General features: G+C 42.7%; 1 protein-coding gene across 1 annotated transcript in view; it reads left to right on the top strand.

The window, feature by feature from the left end:
- Positions 1-18101, top strand: part of NUP160 (nucleoporin 160) — a 55357-nt gene extending 37256 nt beyond the window's left edge. Inside the window, exons 24-36 of the mRNA XM_059069568.2 lie at positions 4712-4807; positions 4907-5001; positions 5099-5195; positions 5284-5389; positions 9601-9761; positions 11148-11208; positions 11994-12104; positions 12284-12407; positions 13583-13684; positions 14540-14681; positions 15848-15973; positions 16409-16513; positions 16985-18101. Coding sequence (XP_058925551.1) covers positions 4712-4807; positions 4907-5001; positions 5099-5195; positions 5284-5389; positions 9601-9761; positions 11148-11208; positions 11994-12104; positions 12284-12407; positions 13583-13684; positions 14540-14681; positions 15848-15973; positions 16409-16513; positions 16985-17074 — 1416 coding nt within the window. The 3' untranslated portion in view covers positions 17075-18101. The remainder of the gene's footprint in view (positions 1-4711; positions 4808-4906; positions 5002-5098; positions 5196-5283; positions 5390-9600; positions 9762-11147; positions 11209-11993; positions 12105-12283; positions 12408-13582; positions 13685-14539; positions 14682-15847; positions 15974-16408; positions 16514-16984) is intronic.
- The last annotated feature ends 60 nt before the right edge of the window (positions 18102-18161 follow it).

Genomic DNA, 18161 nt, shown 5'->3' with positions numbered 1-18161 from the left:
TTATCCCAGAGGTCTCCAATACTGTCCTGAGTTCTTTTCATTCTTTTTTCTTCTGCTCCCTGGCAGTTATTTCCACCATTTTATCTTCCAGCTCACTTATCTGTTCTTCTGCCTCAGTTATTCTGCTATTGATTCCTTCTAGAGTATTTTTAATTTCAGTTATTGTGTTGTTCATCACTGTTTGTTTGCTCTTTAGTTCTTCTAGATCCTTGTTGAATGTTTCTTGTATTTTCTTCATTCTGTTTCTGAGATTTTTGCTCAACTTTACTATCATTACTCTGAATTCTTTTTCAGGTAGGTTGCCTATTTCATCTTCATTTATTTGGTCTTGTAGGTTTTTACCTTGCTCCTTTGTAACATATTTTTTTGTCTTTTTTTTTTTTTTTTTTTTTTTTTCCTTTTTTTGATGGGTGGGGCTGTATTCCTGTCTTACTGGTTGTTTGGCCTGAGGCATCCAGCACTGGAGTTTGCAGGCAGTTGGGTGGAGCCAGGTCTTGGTGCGGAGATGAGACCTCCAGGAGGCCTCACTCTGATTAATATTCCCTGGGGTCTGAGGTTCTCTGTTAGTCCAGTGGTTTGGACTCAGAGCTCCCACCGCAGGAGCTTGGGCCCAACCTCCGGCCTGGGAACCAAGATCCCACAAGCCATGTGGCGTGGCAGAAAAAGAAAAAGGAGCAATACAATAACAAAGAATAAAAAACAAAATAAAAATAGAAAAATAAAAATATATTAGGAAAAATAAAAATATAATTGAAACAACTGCAACAAGGTAAAATAAAACCACAACCAAAAAAGGGCGGGGAGAGAGCAAACCAAAAGGAGCAGAACAATAACAAAGTATAAAGAATAAAATAAAATTAGAAAAATAAAAGATTTATTAGAAAAAATAAAAATATAAATGAATCAACAAGGTAAAACAGAACCCCAATCTAAAAGAAGAAAAAAGAAGAAAAGAAAGAAAAAACAAAGCCTTGGCTATGGGGGCAGAGTTTAGGTGGGGGCGGAACTTAGGCAGTGCCAGGGTTTAGGCTGGGGCAGGACCTAGGCAGGTGGGGGGTAACATCTGAGCATGGGGCAGGGCATGGGCTTAGGACCGACGCAGCTGGAAAAGCCCTTGGGGGTGAGGCCTAGCCAGGGTGACGTTCAGTTGTAGGGTGGGGCCGCTGCTTAGGACTTGTGTGGGAGGGGCGTGGCAGCACCTCCCAAGGAGGGCCTCTGGAGTGTGGGGTTCAGGAGTTTGGAGTAAGGCCTTGGGTGAGGGTGTGTGGGTGGGGTTTAGGCCCGGCATGTAGGAGGGGGTCTCAGAGGGGGTCTCCAAGTGTAGAAATGCGGCCCTGGGTGGGAGTGTAGGGGTGGGGCTTGGGCTCTGCGCTGCAGGAGGGAGGCTCCCCAGGCAGAGAATTGGGCCCCAGAGCCCAACGGGCTCTTCGGTGCCTAAGTGGACAAGGAAAGTGCTGGCTGCATTCCCTCCCATTCCTCTGTGCCCCCCTCTTCCCCCTCGGTCTCCCGCAGGGTCTCCCCCATCACCACTGGACCCCTAACCGTCGGTGGGTTCTGCTGGGTGTAGAACTCCTCCCCTCCCCCAGCCGCCCCTCAGGGAGGCTGGTCCCATAGGTCCGGCCTTTACTTTTGCTCCCCCTCTCCTCCCTCCCACTCCCTCAGGACCCGCGCGGCTGGAGGGGGCCTCGGTGGGCAGAGGATCAGGCCCGGATCTCAGCAGGCTCCCGGGGGCCCAAGTGGGCAGGGAAACCTGGCTACTCTCCCTTTTGAATTCTGTCCTCCCAGTGGTCCCCCAATTTCCCCCTTTGGGTGTGGGATCCCTCCCCCTCCCCCAGCCACCCCTCAGGGGCACCAGTCCTGTCCCGCCTCCACTTCTCCTAGCCCCTCACTCCCCGCCACTTTCCACATCCTACCCAGTTGCTGGGGGTTCCTGCCATCCCCTGAGGTGTCCATGGTCCCCTACCACTTCCTGTAGGGGCCCTAGTTGTGAGAAGACACAAATTCCACGTCCTCCTAGTCCGCCATCTTGACTCCGAGCCTAGATTCTACGTTATTTGTTTATCTGGATTTCCTACCAAAAAGTAAATGCAACAAGAGCAGGCTTCACAGTTTGTTCATTGCTTGTGAAAGAGATAAATGAATTTATACAGAAGTAGATTGGTAACTCTTAATAACTGTCTGCCATTCTACTAATGAGAAAATTATTTTGAATTTTAAGTAGAGATTTTTAATCTGAGGCCAGATAGGTTTGAGGTATCAATACATCCCCTGAAAATACATGCAAAGCGTTTTTTTTTTTTTTTTTCCTGTGGAAACGCTCCATAGTTTTCATCACTGAAAAAAAAAAACAACATAAAAAATCACTGCTCCAGTGGACTCACTCACAGAACAAATAAATTAAGATGTGCTAATGTTTAATATCAGGATTGACTCTGGTGCCCTTATTTGGTCCTTTCACCAGGTGGTCATCTGTCACCTAGTCTCGAGGTAGGCATCTGAGGGGAGAGTGAGTCACAGCAAGGGGCAGGGTTGCAGAGTGACACTCACTCATCCACTTGATTTCAGTATGTTTGCCTGCTGAAGCTGATTGACACATACTATTGCTTGATTTTAATGAAAATCACCAAAAAAAAAAATAAGAATGCGTATATATGTATAACTGAATCACTTTGCTGTATGGCAGTAATTAACACATTGTAAATCAACTATACTTCAGTTAAATAAATAAATAAATAAAATTTTAAAATAATGAAAATCACCTTCACAGGATGGACTTGGCTTTTAAAAATTCCTGTGAAGGGACTTCCCTGGTCCAGTGGTTAAAACTCCACGCTGCCAGTGCAGGGGGTGTGGGTGTGATCCCTGGTTGGGGAACTAAGATCCCACATCCCATGCGTGGTGTGGCCAAAAAAAAAAAAAAAAAAAATTCCTGTGAAGCTGCCAGATTGAATATAATATTAACAAAGTACATACAAGTAAATGAGGATAAGATAGGGCTGGCACTTCTACGTTTGATATAGGCTCTTCATCAGTCACATTGCAAGGTAAAAACAGTGTCGGTCTATAATCAGGTCTGAGAATCAGCCAGAAACAATTGAACTTTTCAAGAATGCCACTTTAAAATCTAACTAAGTGTACCTTGAATTAAAATGTCAGTTCAAGATAGTAGGAAGCCATGCAAATAATCAAGGCATCCTGATCACCTATGGTGGAGTATAAATTGGTTACAGCCACTTTGGAAAACTTTTTACCTACTGGCTCCAATCTTTGATATGCCCTCTGACCCAGTAATTCCAATTCTAAATATATACGGAAAGATATACATGTTTACCAAAAGAGATATGTATGTATGTTCCAAGCAGCATGTCATAAAAGTCATGTATTAGAAACAATCCAAGTGTCCATTAACAGAATGGATCAATGGATTATGGTATATTCCTTCAATGGACTACAACAGAGCAATGAAATGAATTGCTGAATGAAATAACATAGATCAGTCTTACACACATGTTAAGCAAAAGCAGGCAGACAGGGCTTCCCTGGTGGTGCAGTGGTTAAGAATCCACCTGCCAATGCAGGAGACACGGGTTCAAGCCCTGGTCTGGGAAGATCCCACGTGCTGTGGAGCAACTAAGCCCATGCACCACATCTACAGAAGCCTGCGCACCCTAGATCCCTTCCTCTGCAACAAGAGAAGCCACCGCAGTGAGAAGCCTGCACACCACAATGAAGAGTAGCCCCCACTCGCAGCAACTAGAGAAAGTCTGCGTGCAGCAACGAAGACCCAACGCAGCCAAAAGTAAATAAATAAATAATTTTTTTTTTTTAAAGTAGGCAGACACACACAAAACAATACTATAGATACTGTTTCTATGAAATTAAAAACAAAACTAATGAAAGTCAGTAGTGGCTGGAAGGAGTCACACGGGGGCTTTGGAGAATTGGTATATTATCCTTCTTAACTTGGCTGCTGAGAACGTGGGTATGTTTACTTTGCGAACATTCAGCCAGCTACGTACTTAGGATTTGTGTACATTTCTAACTATGGTATACTTCATTAAGAAGTATAACCTTAAGGCTTCCCTGGTGGCGCAGTGGTTGAGAGTCCGCCTGCCGATGCAGAGGACACGGGTTCGTACCCTGGTCCGGGAAGATCCCACATGCCGCGGAGCGGCTGGGCCCGTGAGCCATGGCCTCTGAGCCTGCGCGTCTGGAGCCTGTGCTCCGCAACGGGAGAGGCCACGACAGTGAGAGGCCCGCGTACCGCAAAAAAAAAAAAAAAAAAAAGAAATGGGTTATGTCAAACATTAACGTATTCCCTTTAGTGTTTTTATAAGGCTGTGGTGCTAATTTACTAGGCTTTAAATTCATCTATGACCTAAACAGTTAGTAGGAAAAGTTAGTAGTGAAATTATACTTGCTCATTCAACAAACATCTACTGAGAACCTATTATTTACTAAACACTGAGGATAGAGCTGTGCACAGAAGACCAATAAAGGGTTTTATAACAGGTGTCTTATTTAACAGTAGGATCTAAAGGAAAATCTTAAATATTAACCAAATAATCTCGTCCATCTTGTTGTCAGCACCTTTGATTTAATCTTTATCTGACCTACTTATCTTTCTAATTGGTTTTAAATCGTATTCCAACTTGAAGTGCACTATACCACGTTAATATTAATGGAAATTTCTTCTTCTGTTTCCCCTTAGGTTTTGCGTCTGCTCGATGTCGTTGGGTTGCCTGAACTGGTTATTCAGTTGGCTACGTCGGCAATAACGGAAGCCGGTGATGACTGGAAAAGTCAGGTAAGGACGAAGTGTGATCTAGTTATTGCCTTGAGGTTTATCATGGATGTGGTGTTTTAATTTCTATTGTTCTTTCTTTTCCCTATGTTTGATACTTAGGCTACTTTAAGGACATGCATTTTCAAACATCATTTGGATTTAGGTCACAATAGCCAAGCCTATGAAGCCTTAACCCAAATTCCTGATTCCAGCAGGTAATCAAACTCACAGTCTTATTTAGAGGAGGCAATTCACCAGCCCTGTGTAATCCACTAAGAAAATTTACCCTCATATCACTTTCTTTCCTTCTAGACAGTTAGATTGTTTGCGGCAGCTGGTGGTAGTTCTTTGTGAACGCTCACAGCTACAGGATCTTGTGGAGTTTCCCTATGTGAACCTGCATAATGAGGTAATTTTATTTATCCACTGACCACTGGACACAGCTGTGGTGGCTGTCATGCTGGCTACTAACTTTGATATCTGATTGCCTCCTTCAGGTTGTGGGAATAATTGAATCACGTGCGAGAGCCGTGGACCTCATGACTCACAATTACTATGAGCTTCTGTACGCCTTTCACATCTATCGTCACAATTACCGGAAGGGTGAGCAGTTGAAGCGTGCAGTCTTTGTGGAGGCAACCTTATCAGTTCTATCGTGTTTTACAAAAAATATTGTCTGTTTGACTTATGTAATTTTTACCTTATTTTTACCATTGGGCAAGTGTTCTCTACAGGCATTTGGGGAACTTATGTTTAAGTTCAAGGTTAGCTTCACCTTTTTGTGGATTACCTGTTAGCCCTAAAGATAGGCACTTTTCGGGCTTCCCTGGTAGCGCAGTGGTTGAGAGTCCACCTGCCCACGCAGGGGACGCGGGTTCGTGCCCCGGTCCGGGAAGATCCCACATGCTGCAGAGCGGCTGGGCCCATGAGCCACGGCCGCTGAGCCTGTGCATCCGGAGCCTGTGCTCCACAACGGGAGAGGCCACAACAGTGAGAGGCCCGCGTACTGCAAGAAAAAGATGGGCACTTCTCATGAATTCCCTGGAGGTCCACTGGTTAGGACTCCCCACTTTCACTGCCAAGGGCACAGTTTCAATCCCTGGTCAGGGAACTAAGATCCCCACAAGCCACTCAGCACTGCCAAAAAAAAAAAGGCACTTCTCCCATTCTAGAACATTCTTGAGGCATTTCTGGTTAGATGGCATTCTGTGTGTTTCTCCCATCTAATTTTATTTTTTATTATTATTTTTCTATATATATATATTTTTTTTCTTTTTGGCTACATTGAGTCTTCATTGCCGCACACGGGCTTTCTCTAGTTGCAGTGAGCAGGGGCTACTCTTCATTGTGGTGTGCAGGCTTCTCATTGCGGTGGCTTCTCTTGTTGCAGAGCGTGGGCTCTAGGTGTGCAGGCTTCATTAGTTGTGGCGCATGGGCTCAGTAGTTGTGGCTCAAAGGCTCTAGAGTGCAGGCTCAATAGTTGTGGTGCACTGGCTAGTTGCTCCACGGCATGTGGAATCTTTCCGGACCAGGGCTCAAACCCGTGTCCCCTGCATTGGCAGGCAGATTCTTAACCACTGTGCCACCAGGGAAGTCCATTCCATCTAATTTTAAAAGAAATGTTATTTCACTAAAGTCACCTTGAATTCTTGTGGCTGGTTTTAAGTTCCTATAACATTTTGCTATTGGCCTTTCTTTTCTCTTATTTTTGCTGCTCCTTTTGAGAGTAAGTTGTGGACATCATGTCTCAGTACATAAATACTTGCATCTCAAGGACATTTCCTTATATAACCTCAATACAATTATCAAATTGAGAACATGTAACTAATTTTGTGAATTAAATGTAAATGTGGTGCTCTTATCCGATGTGCTATTCATATTTAAATGTTGCCAAACATAATGGGTTTTTTAAAAATTTATTTATTTTTGGCTGTGTTGGGTCCTCGTTGCTGTGCACAGGCTTTCTTTAGTTGTGACGAGCAGGGGCTCCTCTTTGTTGCCGAGCGAGCGTGGGCCTCTCATTGTGGTGGCTTCTCTTTCTGCAGAGCATGGACTCCAGGCACGCGGGGCTCAGTAGTTGTGGCTCACAGGCTTCAGAGTCCAGGCTCAGTAGTTGTGGTGCACGGGCTTAGTTGCTCCACGGCATATGGGACTTTCCCAGGGCAGGGCCCGATCCCATATCCCCTGCACTGGCAGGCAGATTCTTAACCACTGCACCACCAGGGAAGACCAACGATTTTTGTGTGTGTTTGTGTGTGTGTGTGGTACATGGGCCTCTCACCGTTGTGGCCTCTCCCGTTGCGGAGCACAGGCTCCGGACACGCAGGCTCAGCAGCCATGGCTCATGGGCCCAGCCGCTCCACGGCATGTGGGATCCTCCCGGACCGGGGCACGAACCCGTGTCCCCTGCATTGGCAGGCAGACTCTCAAACACTGCGCCACCAGGGAAGCCCCAACGATTTTTTTTTTAATAGTACATTTCTCCTATACTGTCCTCACCCCCTGATCTAGGATCACATCTTACATTTAATTGTCCTGTTTAGTCTCCTTTAATCTGGAGCATTATTTTAGCCTTACTTTGCCTTTGATGACATTGATATATTTGAAGAAGAAAGGCCAGTCATTTTTGTAGAATGTTTCTAAATTTGGATTTGTATGATGACAATGAAGTCGTTATCAGGTCAACTAAAATAAAGGGATTACATACCTGTTTTAAGATCATATATTACAAGATGACCGTTGTGGTTACCCTTTGGAATCTCTAACATTTTTATACCATTTTCACTCAGAATTTTTTATTAGGTTTGTTGGAAAGAATGGATGGAAGTAATTCATAGGCATGTTCTTGTGGCGAGCAGGGGCTACTCTTACTGCAGTGCGTGGGCTTCTCATTGCAGTGGCTTCTCTTATTGCGGAGCACAGGCTCTAGGCGCATGGGCTTCAGTAATTGTGTCACACAGGCTCAGTAGTTGTGGCTCATGGGATAAGTTGCTCTGTGGCACGTGGATCTTCCTGGACCAGGGCTCAAACACGTGTCCCCTGCATTGGCAGGCAGATTTCTTAACCACTGCACCACCAGGGAAGACCTGCATAGTCTTTGAATAATACAAGAAAGGAAAAATAGATGATTCAAGATCTATTACTGCTTTCACAATGACAACATCCATTACATTAACCTGATTAAGACCAGTTTAACTAGATTAACTTTCAGGTCTTTCTGGAGCAAGGCTGTTTTTCTGGCAAAATGTCTTACATATTGCAGGCACTCAAAAATATTTGTTGGGATGAAAAATAGTTTGATTTGATTTGGAAACTGAAAGGGAATTTTAAAATCTGTTTAGTTTCTGGAGTCCCATGCTGTCTCAGAACAATGTTGTTTCAATATTTCATTCAACCTGTGTAACTAAAGCATTATAAAAATAAGAGCCTGGGACTTCCCTGGTGGAGCAGTGGTTAAGAATCCACCCACCAATGCAGGGGACACGGGTTCGAGCCCTGGTCTGGGAAGATCCTACATGCTGCGGAGCAGCTTAGCCCGTGAGCCACAACTACTGAGCCTGCGTTCTAGAGCCAGTAAGCCACAACTATTGAGCCCACGTGCCACAACTACTGAAGCCGGCACGCCTAGAGTCTGTGCTCCGCAACAGGAGAAGCCACTGCAATGAGAAGCCCGCGTACTGCAACAAAGAGTAGCCCCCGCTCGCCGCAACTAGAGAAAGCCTGTGCGCAGCAACAAAGACCAAACGCAGACAAAAATAAAAATAAATAAATAAATTTATTTTTTTCAAAAATAAGAGTCTGTGATCTTGGGGGACTTCCCTGGTGGTGGTCCAGTGGTTAAGACTCCACACTTCCAATGCAGTGGGTGCAGGTTCAATCCCCGGTCGGAGAACTAAGATTCCACCTGCCACATGGCGCAGCCAAAAAAAGCGTTTATGATTTGGACAGAGCACCCAAATCCTGGGTGGGGAATAGGTGACAATATGGCTGAGACTAGTTCTCTGTGCTGTCTGGGAATGTAGTATCTAAACATCAAAAGTAACATTTTAGATGTTTGGGTTTTTTTTTTTTTTTTTTTGGTGGTGGTGAAGTACATATACATAAACTTTACTATCTAAACCATTTTTAAGTATTTAGTAGTTCTAAGTACCTTCACAGTACTGCATAACCAATCTCCAGAATTCTTTTCATCTTGCAAAATGGAAACTATACTCCTTAAACAACAACTTCCCATTCCCTCCTCCCCCATCCCCTGGCAACCACCATTCTATTCTGTCTATAAATTTGGCTACCAGAATCATACAGTATTTGACTTTTGTGACAGACTTATTTCACTTAGCATAAAGTCTTTAAGGTTCATCCAAGTGCCAGAATTTATAATATTCCATTGTATGGATAGATCACATTTTTCTGGAAACTTGGATGTTTCCATCTTTTGCCTGTTGTGAATAATACTCCTAGGAACAAGGATGTACAAATAATTCTTCAAGACTCTGCTTTCAGTTTTGTTTTTTTTTTGGGGGGGGGGGTTTATACCCAAAAGTGGAATTGATTAATTATAAAGTAATTCTATTTTTAATTTTTTGAAGAACTGCCGTACTGTTTTCCTTAGTGGCTATACCAGTTTACATTCCCTGCAGCACTACACAAGGGTTCCAATTTTTCCACATTCTCACCAGCACATGATTTTTTTGTGGTTTTAAGTTAAACTCAATTTTGTTTTAAATTTTAATGTTTGATAAGTGTAACAAACTCTCTGTATATCTCTAAAGAGATACATTTTTGAAATTGTAATATCTATTATTGCCTCATAGCTGGCACAGTGATGTTTGAGTACGGAATGCGTCTTGGCAGAGAGGTTCGAACTCTCCGGGGACTTGAGAAGCAAGGCAACTGTTATCTGGCTGCTATTAATTGTTTACGCCTTATTCGCCCAGAATACGCATGGATTGTTCAGCCAGCATCTGGTGCAGTGGTATGAAAACTTTCCATCCTGGAATTTGGGGATCGTTTAATTTATTTGGTTTGGTCCTTTGAAAACTATTACCTCATTTTGCTTCATTTCATTTAAAGTTTCCACTGGGATATTTGTGGACTTAATATATTTTAGTAGCAATTCATTTGTTATACGTTACTACCCCTTTAGTTTCCAAGTTCAGAATTATTGTAGGAATAAGTATTACAGAGTGGTTTTGGTGTTAGACAACCTAACTTCAGGCAAATTACTTAGTCTTTTACTGTCCAGTTAGCATCCTGGATAAAATAGGGATGATGATAATAATAATGTCTACCTTATAGGATTGTTTGAGTATTAAATGAGATAATACATGTAGAGTGCTTAGAACAGTGACAGTGCCTGGCCTGCAGAAAGTGTTCAGTAAATGGTAGCTGCTTTTATTTCATTCATTTTTGTTAACTTAATCTATTGTTACTATTTGAGGGGAGGCAAACCATGAGGGTTTCTTTTTTGCCATGCTGATGGGGTCATATACTCCCAGCTACTTGTATTGTATAGTTCCTAAATGTACTATGCTTTTTCCCAGGGTTATGGGTAGAGAATGTAACTCTGAAACCAAGGAAAGTCAAGTGGTTTATATGGAGATCAAATCTGTGTCCTTGGACTCAGTAACATATTTTAGCTAAGTGAGCCAAGTTGGCAAACAGCTCCATTTCTTCATGTAGTAGTTACAGTACTTTTGTGAGAAGAGCTGTGCTAGTTGAAATAAACATAATTTGCGTTGAGAGAATTTAAGCCTGAAAGCTCTGGATCATAGTTAATGAAACCGAAAAAAGGGTATATATTAAAAATGAGGGGCTTCCCTGGTGGCACAGTGGTTAAGAATCTGCCTGCCAATGCAGGGGACATGGGTTCGAGCCCTGGTCTGGGAAGATCCCACATGCCGCGGAGCAACTGGGCCCGTGAGCCACAACTACTAAGCCTGCGCGTCTGGAGCCTGTGCTCCGCCACAAGAGAGGCCGCGATAGTGAGAGGCCTGTGCACCGCAATGAAGAGTGGCCCTGGCTTGCCACAACTGGAGAAAGCCCTCGCACAGAAACGAAGAACCAACACAGCCAAAAATAAATAAATTATTTTTTTTTTAATGAAAAAAATAAAATAGAAAAAAAAAAGTTCCCCCCCCCCACACAAAAAAACGATATGAAAATAAAATACTAATTTTTCAGGGACTTCGCCAGCAGTCCAGTGGTTAAGACTCCACACTTCCACCACAGGGGCACGAGTTCAATCCCTGGTCAGGGAACTAAGATCCCACATGCCACACAATGCAGCCAAAAAATAAAATTAATTTTTTTAAAAAAACCCTTATTTTTCACAGTTATATCTATTGTTTTGCCTTTTCAGTATGATCGCCCTGGAGCATCCCCTAAGAGGAATCATGATGGAGAATGCACAGCTGCCCCGAGTGAGTAAGGGATCTCGTGCTGATTCTTTGCTCAAGAGCAATTATATTGTTAGAGTAGTATTATTTATATTTGTTTTTTGGATAGTAGTTGTAATACTATATAATTATATTGTAGTATATTGTATATGTATGGTAGTTATATTATTAAAATATTGTAAAATTCCTTCTTGGTAGTTTATTTCCAATATTCTGCTAAAGGTCGTCTGGTAACTCTTTGAAAACTTTGTATGCCTGTATGCAAAATGAAAATGCTTAAAAAAGAGTGTGTGTGTGTGTGTGTGTGTGTGTGTGTGTGTGTGCGTGCGTGTGCATTTGTTGTTTGTTTTTAAATCAGCTTAGTACCAAACTTTTTTTTATCAGACTCCTTTGGTATCACCATGGAGGCATGATTTCCTTCCTTAAAGAGCCCGGGCTCTGGAGTCAGGCACAGTTGGTTTTAATTCTGCCTCTCACTTTGGGCATATGCTCCTTTCTTACTGATAGAGATAGCAGTGTTTCACAGTTGTGAGCGTTAATGGAAATTATTTGTGAAAGGCCTTGCAAGCACCTCCTCATCTGCAGCTGTTGTCATTAGAGTCCTTTGATTTGACTCAGCTGTAGTGTGAGACCGGGATGTTGCTTTATTTTTCAAGTTAGCTTTTATTGAACCCCTTGTTTTCTCCCCACCTTCATGAAATTAAAACTGAATGTTACTTAATTTTTAGGGGAAATTGACAGGTTGAGTTAGCGTAATAGGCACTTCCTTTGTACCTTGGGGATTGAAAATGTTCTTCTTCCGCTTATAGCAAATAGACAAATTGAGATCCTGGAACTAGAAGACCTGGAGAAAGCGTGTTCCTTGGCTCGCATTCGCCTCACTCTAGCTCAGCATGATCCCTCAGCAGTCACGGTTGCAGGTAGGCTTCCAGCACCGGCAGCACATTTCAGGGCCGGGCAGTGGACGTAGTGTACTAGATGGGTATTAAAGCCTGTCATTGTTATTCTGAGGTCTTCGTCCAGGAAGCAGGCTTTGGGTTCGGTTCGTTTCCATATGCCGTTGGGTGCACTAAGTAGCAGCTCTCCTCCATCTCCGCAGGAAGTTCGTCAGCAGAGGAGACGGTCGCCCTCTTGGTCCAGGCTGGCCTCTTTGACACTGCCATGTCACTCTGCCGGACGTTTAAGCTTCCCTTCACGCCAGTCTTTGAGGGACTAGCTTTCAAGTATGTACGCAATTGTCATTCTGTAATCTGAATCTTCTAATGCAAAAATACTCTACCGCGGCTTAGTGTGCAGCAGTAGTCACGTGAGCCGGTATCCTACAAGCCCGCTTTAAAGAACAGTTTTTGTATAATACACACAATGATTTTTTTTTTTTTTGAATCTTCATTTATAGCTTCTTTTGAGAAATCAGATCTGGCATTCCTGAGCCCACATGGCCACATGACAGTAGATAACCTGGGTTAAATAGTGGTGTCCATTTAGATAAGGCATATTTTCTCTTCAATCCTTTAGGACATCTAGTGGCCCCCGTAAATATTGTTAAAAAGTACTTCTGGGCTTCCCTGGTGGCGCAGTGGTTGAGAGTCCGCCTGCCGACGCGGGGGACACAGGTTCGTGCCCCGGTCCGGGAAGATCCCACGTGCCGCGGAGCGGCTGGGCCCGTGAGCCATGGCCGCTGCGCCTGCGCGTCCGGAGCCTGTGCTCCGCAACGGGAGAGGCCACAACAGTGAGAGGCCCGCGTACCGCAAAAAAAAAAAAGTACTTCTTATTGAAGTTACATTATACCTAAATATTAGTCAAGTTGTTTGTGAGTTAGAAATAAACCATCAGATTTTTTTAAAATTTTGTTTATTTATTTTTGACTGCGTTGGGTTTTCTTTGCTGCACGCGGGCCTTCTCTCTCTAGTTGCAGCGAGCAGGGGCTACTCTTCATTGCGGTGAGCGGGCTTCTCGTTGCAGTAGCTTCTCTTGTTGCAGAGCATGGGCTCTAGGCGCCCGGGCTTCAGTAGTTGTGGCTTCCAGGCTCTAGAGCACAGGCTCAGTAGTTGTGGCGCACGGGCTTAGTTGCTCCACGGCATGTGGGATCTTCCCGGACCAGGGCTTGAACCCATGTCCCCTGCATTGGCAGATTCCTAACCACTGCGCCACCAGGGAAGCCCACCATCAGAGTTTTTCATCATCAATTTTCTCTTGTAAGTAAATAATCTCAACACTTATTAGTGGGCTTGTGGGTCATCCAGTTGTGTGGCTGTGAGGAGAGGGAAGCGCCAGTACCCCAGGGCGAATTTAGTAATAGACTAGAGCTAAAGCTGTCATCTCGTCTCCAATTTCAGTAGCAAAATAATGTGCTTTTCAGCAAATTAATTTACTCTGTGTGGAACCATTTTCATTGCAGGTGCATCAAATTGCAGTTTGGAGGAGAGGCGGCCCAAGCAGAAGCCTGGGCCTGGCTAGCAGCCAATCAGCTCTCCTCAGTCATCACCACTAAGGAGTCTAGGTACAGCGCTGGTCTTCACCCAACCCCGCAAGGGCTTACCCTCCATATCCTTCCCCAGTGTCTACCTGAATGTACTTTTTTTTTTTTTTTTTTTTTTTTTTTGCTGTATGCGGGCCTCTCACTGTTGTGGCCTCTCCCGTTGCGGAGCACAGGCTCCGGACACGCAGGCCTAGCGGCCATGGCTCACGGGCTTAGTTGCTCCGCGGCATGTGGGATCTTCCCGGACCAGGGCACGAACCCGCGTCTCCTGCATCGGCAGGCGGACTCCCAACCACTGCGCCACCAGGGAAGCCCCTGAATGTACTTTTTTAGTGTCTTCAGAATCCTTCTCTGACAACCCTAACCCCCAGTAAACTTCCCTTTCCTGAATTGCATTTATAATTTGTATTATGCAGCTTGGCACTTTCGAATTATAGCATTTTACAGTCTTGAAGTCCTCTGACATTATTTTTCAAACCCTAAATTAACACCAGAATTACTGTCAAAGTACAGATTATAAGATATCACCCTAATCTTCTAAATCAGAACTACTGCATGATTCTAATGCTTGACCAGGTTTGGAAATAGTGGTCTGAGCCAACTTCCTTGTTTCAGAAATCTGGAACAAACAAGTAAAGTGAATTGTTTAGTTGAGTTAATATGTGGTTATTGGGAAATACAAGAATCCAAGTCATCTAGTTTCCAGTACCACCCCTAAGTCACATTGGCCCTAGTAATGTTCGTTGTCATTTAGCTGTATTATCCATTCTGTTGTGAGTGTCTAAAGATTTTTTCCATGTAAATACATGTTTTGAATGGTACTATAATTATCTATTAAGAATCTGGAACTCAGAAGTCCTTTCTCCTTTTATCAAGTGCTACAGATGAAGCATGGAGGCTATTATCAACTTACCTGGAAAAGTACAAAGTCCAGAATAACTTATATCACCACTGTGTAATCAACAAGCTCTTGTCTCATGGAGTGCCTCTGCCTAACTGGCTTATAAATAGTTATAAGGTAAGTGGTATGTTAACTTGTAGAGAGTAAGAACCTGGTCTTTATCGTCCTGAATAACTTCATGAGATGATTAAAAAGGAAAAGATAGAGTGACAATTTATGGAAATATACCGACTTATATACTTCAGCTTCTCGGTCTTAGCTAAAAACAGTTTACTTCAGTCCTGTGAAGTACTGGCTGTTTAGATTTCAAGTTCTCCGTGTTGGTGATTAAGTTAATGCACGCTTGTGTGCTCACTGAACAATGAGTATGTATTTAGAACAATGAGTGTATATGGGACACAGCGTTCACTATTCATTACTCAAAAAATTCACAGGAGTGAGTGCAATGCTTTTCCAATTCTACAACAGTATTTCAGTTCCTGTCAAAATTGGGTCCTTGGGGCACCTGCATTAAATTATTTAGATGGTGGGCTTCTTCAAAATTTAGATTCCTGGGCTCCATCCCAGACTTACAGAATCAAATTACCTTGGAGTTGGGATCCAGGATCTGTATTTTAACAAGGTCATGATTTGATTTGATGCATGCTAAGTTTGAGAACCACTGTACCTGAAATACATTGGGCACAATAGGAAAAGAGAATATAAAGCTTAAGATCAAGAAAGTTAACCTGTTTTTTTAAGTTAGAAAGTAGAGAAAGCAGCTAAGTTGGTAAAAGTTAAGATTGTGATTAAATCAGAATATAGAAAGCATAATTGACATAATTAGGAGAGGCCTTCCAAGCAGGCTGTATCACTCTTCTCTCACCCTGAGTTAAATACAAATGTAATTCAAGCATTTAAAGTTGGTGATTCTTTTAACTTCTTTCTCATTTGTCATTCATATGTTTCTGAGAATTAATGTGACTATGTTATCTCTGGTACTCAGCATTTCTGAGAAGGTTTGTTGACTTACTACTGTGGAAACGAAATAGGAAAGAATTAAAATGTGTCTTAGATCACAGAACAGGTGAGGAAGGCCACTTAAGAGAAAGGGCCTCACAGTGTGCCTAGAGGTACCTGGGCTCTTGGGAATCCTACCCTCATCCCCAGATAAGTAAACCAAGGTGTTCATTTATTTATAATGAAAAGTATAAATGCCAGGGAATCAGACACTCAACATCCTTTGGTCCATGCCCAGGTAAGATGGAAATTGGTAAATGTTCTTAATCACTAACTTTTTACAGAAGGTTGATGCTGCTGAGTTGCTCCGTCTCTACTTAAACTATGACCTTTTAGAAGAAGCTGTGGATTTGGTTTCAGAATATGTGGATGCTGTATTGGGAAAAGGACATCAGTACTTTGGAATTGAGGTAGGCTTGTATCCACATTTCCTTTTAATTCTGTATTATCGCACTTTCCTTTTCCAAAGTCTTTTCAGATAATTTACGTCTAAATTTCAGACTGGAAACAGTATCGTTCATTGACAATTTAGAGAAGAGTTTTGTTGAGTGTGTTTGTCCTTAATCAGCCTTAGCCCTACTTTAAGATAAAAGATGATATGAATTTAAAAATACATTTGATTTAACTAAGAAAAGGACCAATTCCCCGGATGAAAAGAGATGGAGGGTTCTAGTCATGTACCGTGTGCACACGTGTGTGTGCGCATATGCATGCATACACACACAATTTCTTGTTGTGAAAACAAGTAAAGCATTTCATGTTATCGAATCCTGTGGAAGTAGCTACCCAGAAGGAATGGTCCACTTTTCAGATTTTCTTCAAATAATAGGTATTTTTCTTTTCAGTTTCCACTTTCCGCAACGGCTCCAGTGGTGTGGCTCCCGTACTCTTCCATCGATCAGCTTCTCCAGGCTCTGGGAGAGAACAGCGCCAACAGTCACAACATTGCAGTGAGTAAATCCTCTCCTGGGGCATTTTATATAAGCCCTCGCATTAGCGGCTACACCTTAAAGCTTGCCTTTCCGGTTCTCAAGGATTAAGGAGAGGGCAGAAGCCACTTACCGCCCTTCACATGCTGCCCAGTCCCTCTATGAGATGATTAATTAAATCAGATATAACCTCTTTGGTTCTGGGAAGAGGGCTAATCAAGCTTTTATTAAAAATACTGCTGTGATTTGCATATTTAGCAATTCGTTAGGGAAACGGGGTTGGAGTCTTGTATACAGCAGGAAAGTCCAGTTATGTCAGTGGAGGCACGGAGCGGACTCCTGTACTGAGTGGTGGTTAAATAAAGCACAATGGCGCACAGTGGCTTACAGCGTTATTAGCGGAAACCTGCTTGCTGAAGTCAAAGACTGACAACTTTAGTCTGTTTCAGTCCCTGACCTATTCTCCAGTGACTCCCTTCTTTTCTCCTCCAGCTGTCCCAGAAAATACTTGACAAATTGGAGGACTACCAGCAAAAAGTTGATAAGGCAACACGGGATTTATTATATCGCCGGAACTTGTGATCTGGATGGTTGCCCAGCCTTTGTAACTGCTTGGCGCCTCTTGGGGCTTAAGACTTCACCCAACAGGAAACCCGTACTCCAGGCCGCTTTTTATACCTGTAAATGAGGTGTACAACGATCAAGTCTGCATTCTGCACAAGAGAGAAGGGCAGACGAGTCCCAGGCCCTGTGCTCGCTGGCGGTGCTAACACAGTTTCTGGTTTTCAGCCTTGGTCTCAGACAAGCTGCTTTTGTAGACGATTCACAAGCTTTTTTAGAGTTTATATTTTTTTAAACTACCGAAGACATTCTTTATCTGCAAATTAAAACCCACCTACACTTTCCCAAGCAGCTGATGGTTGTTGGTTTGTCGTAGGTGACCGCCAAAAGCAGTCACTGCAAATCCTTTCATTCTTCCCTATCACTTTTTGTATTTCAGTGGAATTATTTTGGTCCAGAACTGACATGTATTTTCTGTATTGCAAACAGAGGCTGATGAGTTTGCATACCCTTTTCATTATTTATTGTGGAGTTTTTTTTATGATCTTCAATAAAGTGTTAAGTAATTTGCCTAAATTAAGCCTAACATGATGACCAGCTGTTAAGGAAGGTATCTTTTTTTTTTTTTTTTTTTCTTTTTTAAAGGAAGATATCTTGAATCTGGTTCTGAGGCTAAAGTGGAATAAACTCTTAGCTAAGAAAAAATTGAAAATTTATCATCTGTAAAAGTAATAGATTTTCAAAGTAAATTCCATTAACCTCTATGATTTATGATAATCAAGCCAGACTTGATCATACAGACAGTCTAATAATGTATTGGACCAAAATATAAACTTCCCTGTTCAGATTCAGAGGCATTCATGGCCACCAATTTGGGGGGATGTGAAAAAGTAAACTCTTGAATTTTATTCTGTATATTAAAATTTATCTTTTAAGGGAACCACCTGTATAGTACTTGCTTGTATGCCCTTTGATCTTTCTTGAGTTTTTCATAAGCATTTAATTTTTGTGTCAATACCATATTTACATTATATATTTTAAATAACAATGTGAGTTTCCCTGTGGTACTATTATTGGTAGATATTGCGGTACGTGACTCTTTTTTCAC

This window comes from Kogia breviceps, chromosome 7 (assembly GCF_026419965.1).
Source record: "Kogia breviceps isolate mKogBre1 chromosome 7, mKogBre1 haplotype 1, whole genome shotgun sequence".
Classification (NCBI taxonomy): Eukaryota; Metazoa; Chordata; class Mammalia; order Artiodactyla; family Physeteridae; genus Kogia; species Kogia breviceps.
This window is presented reverse-complemented; position numbering and strand designations above follow the sequence as displayed.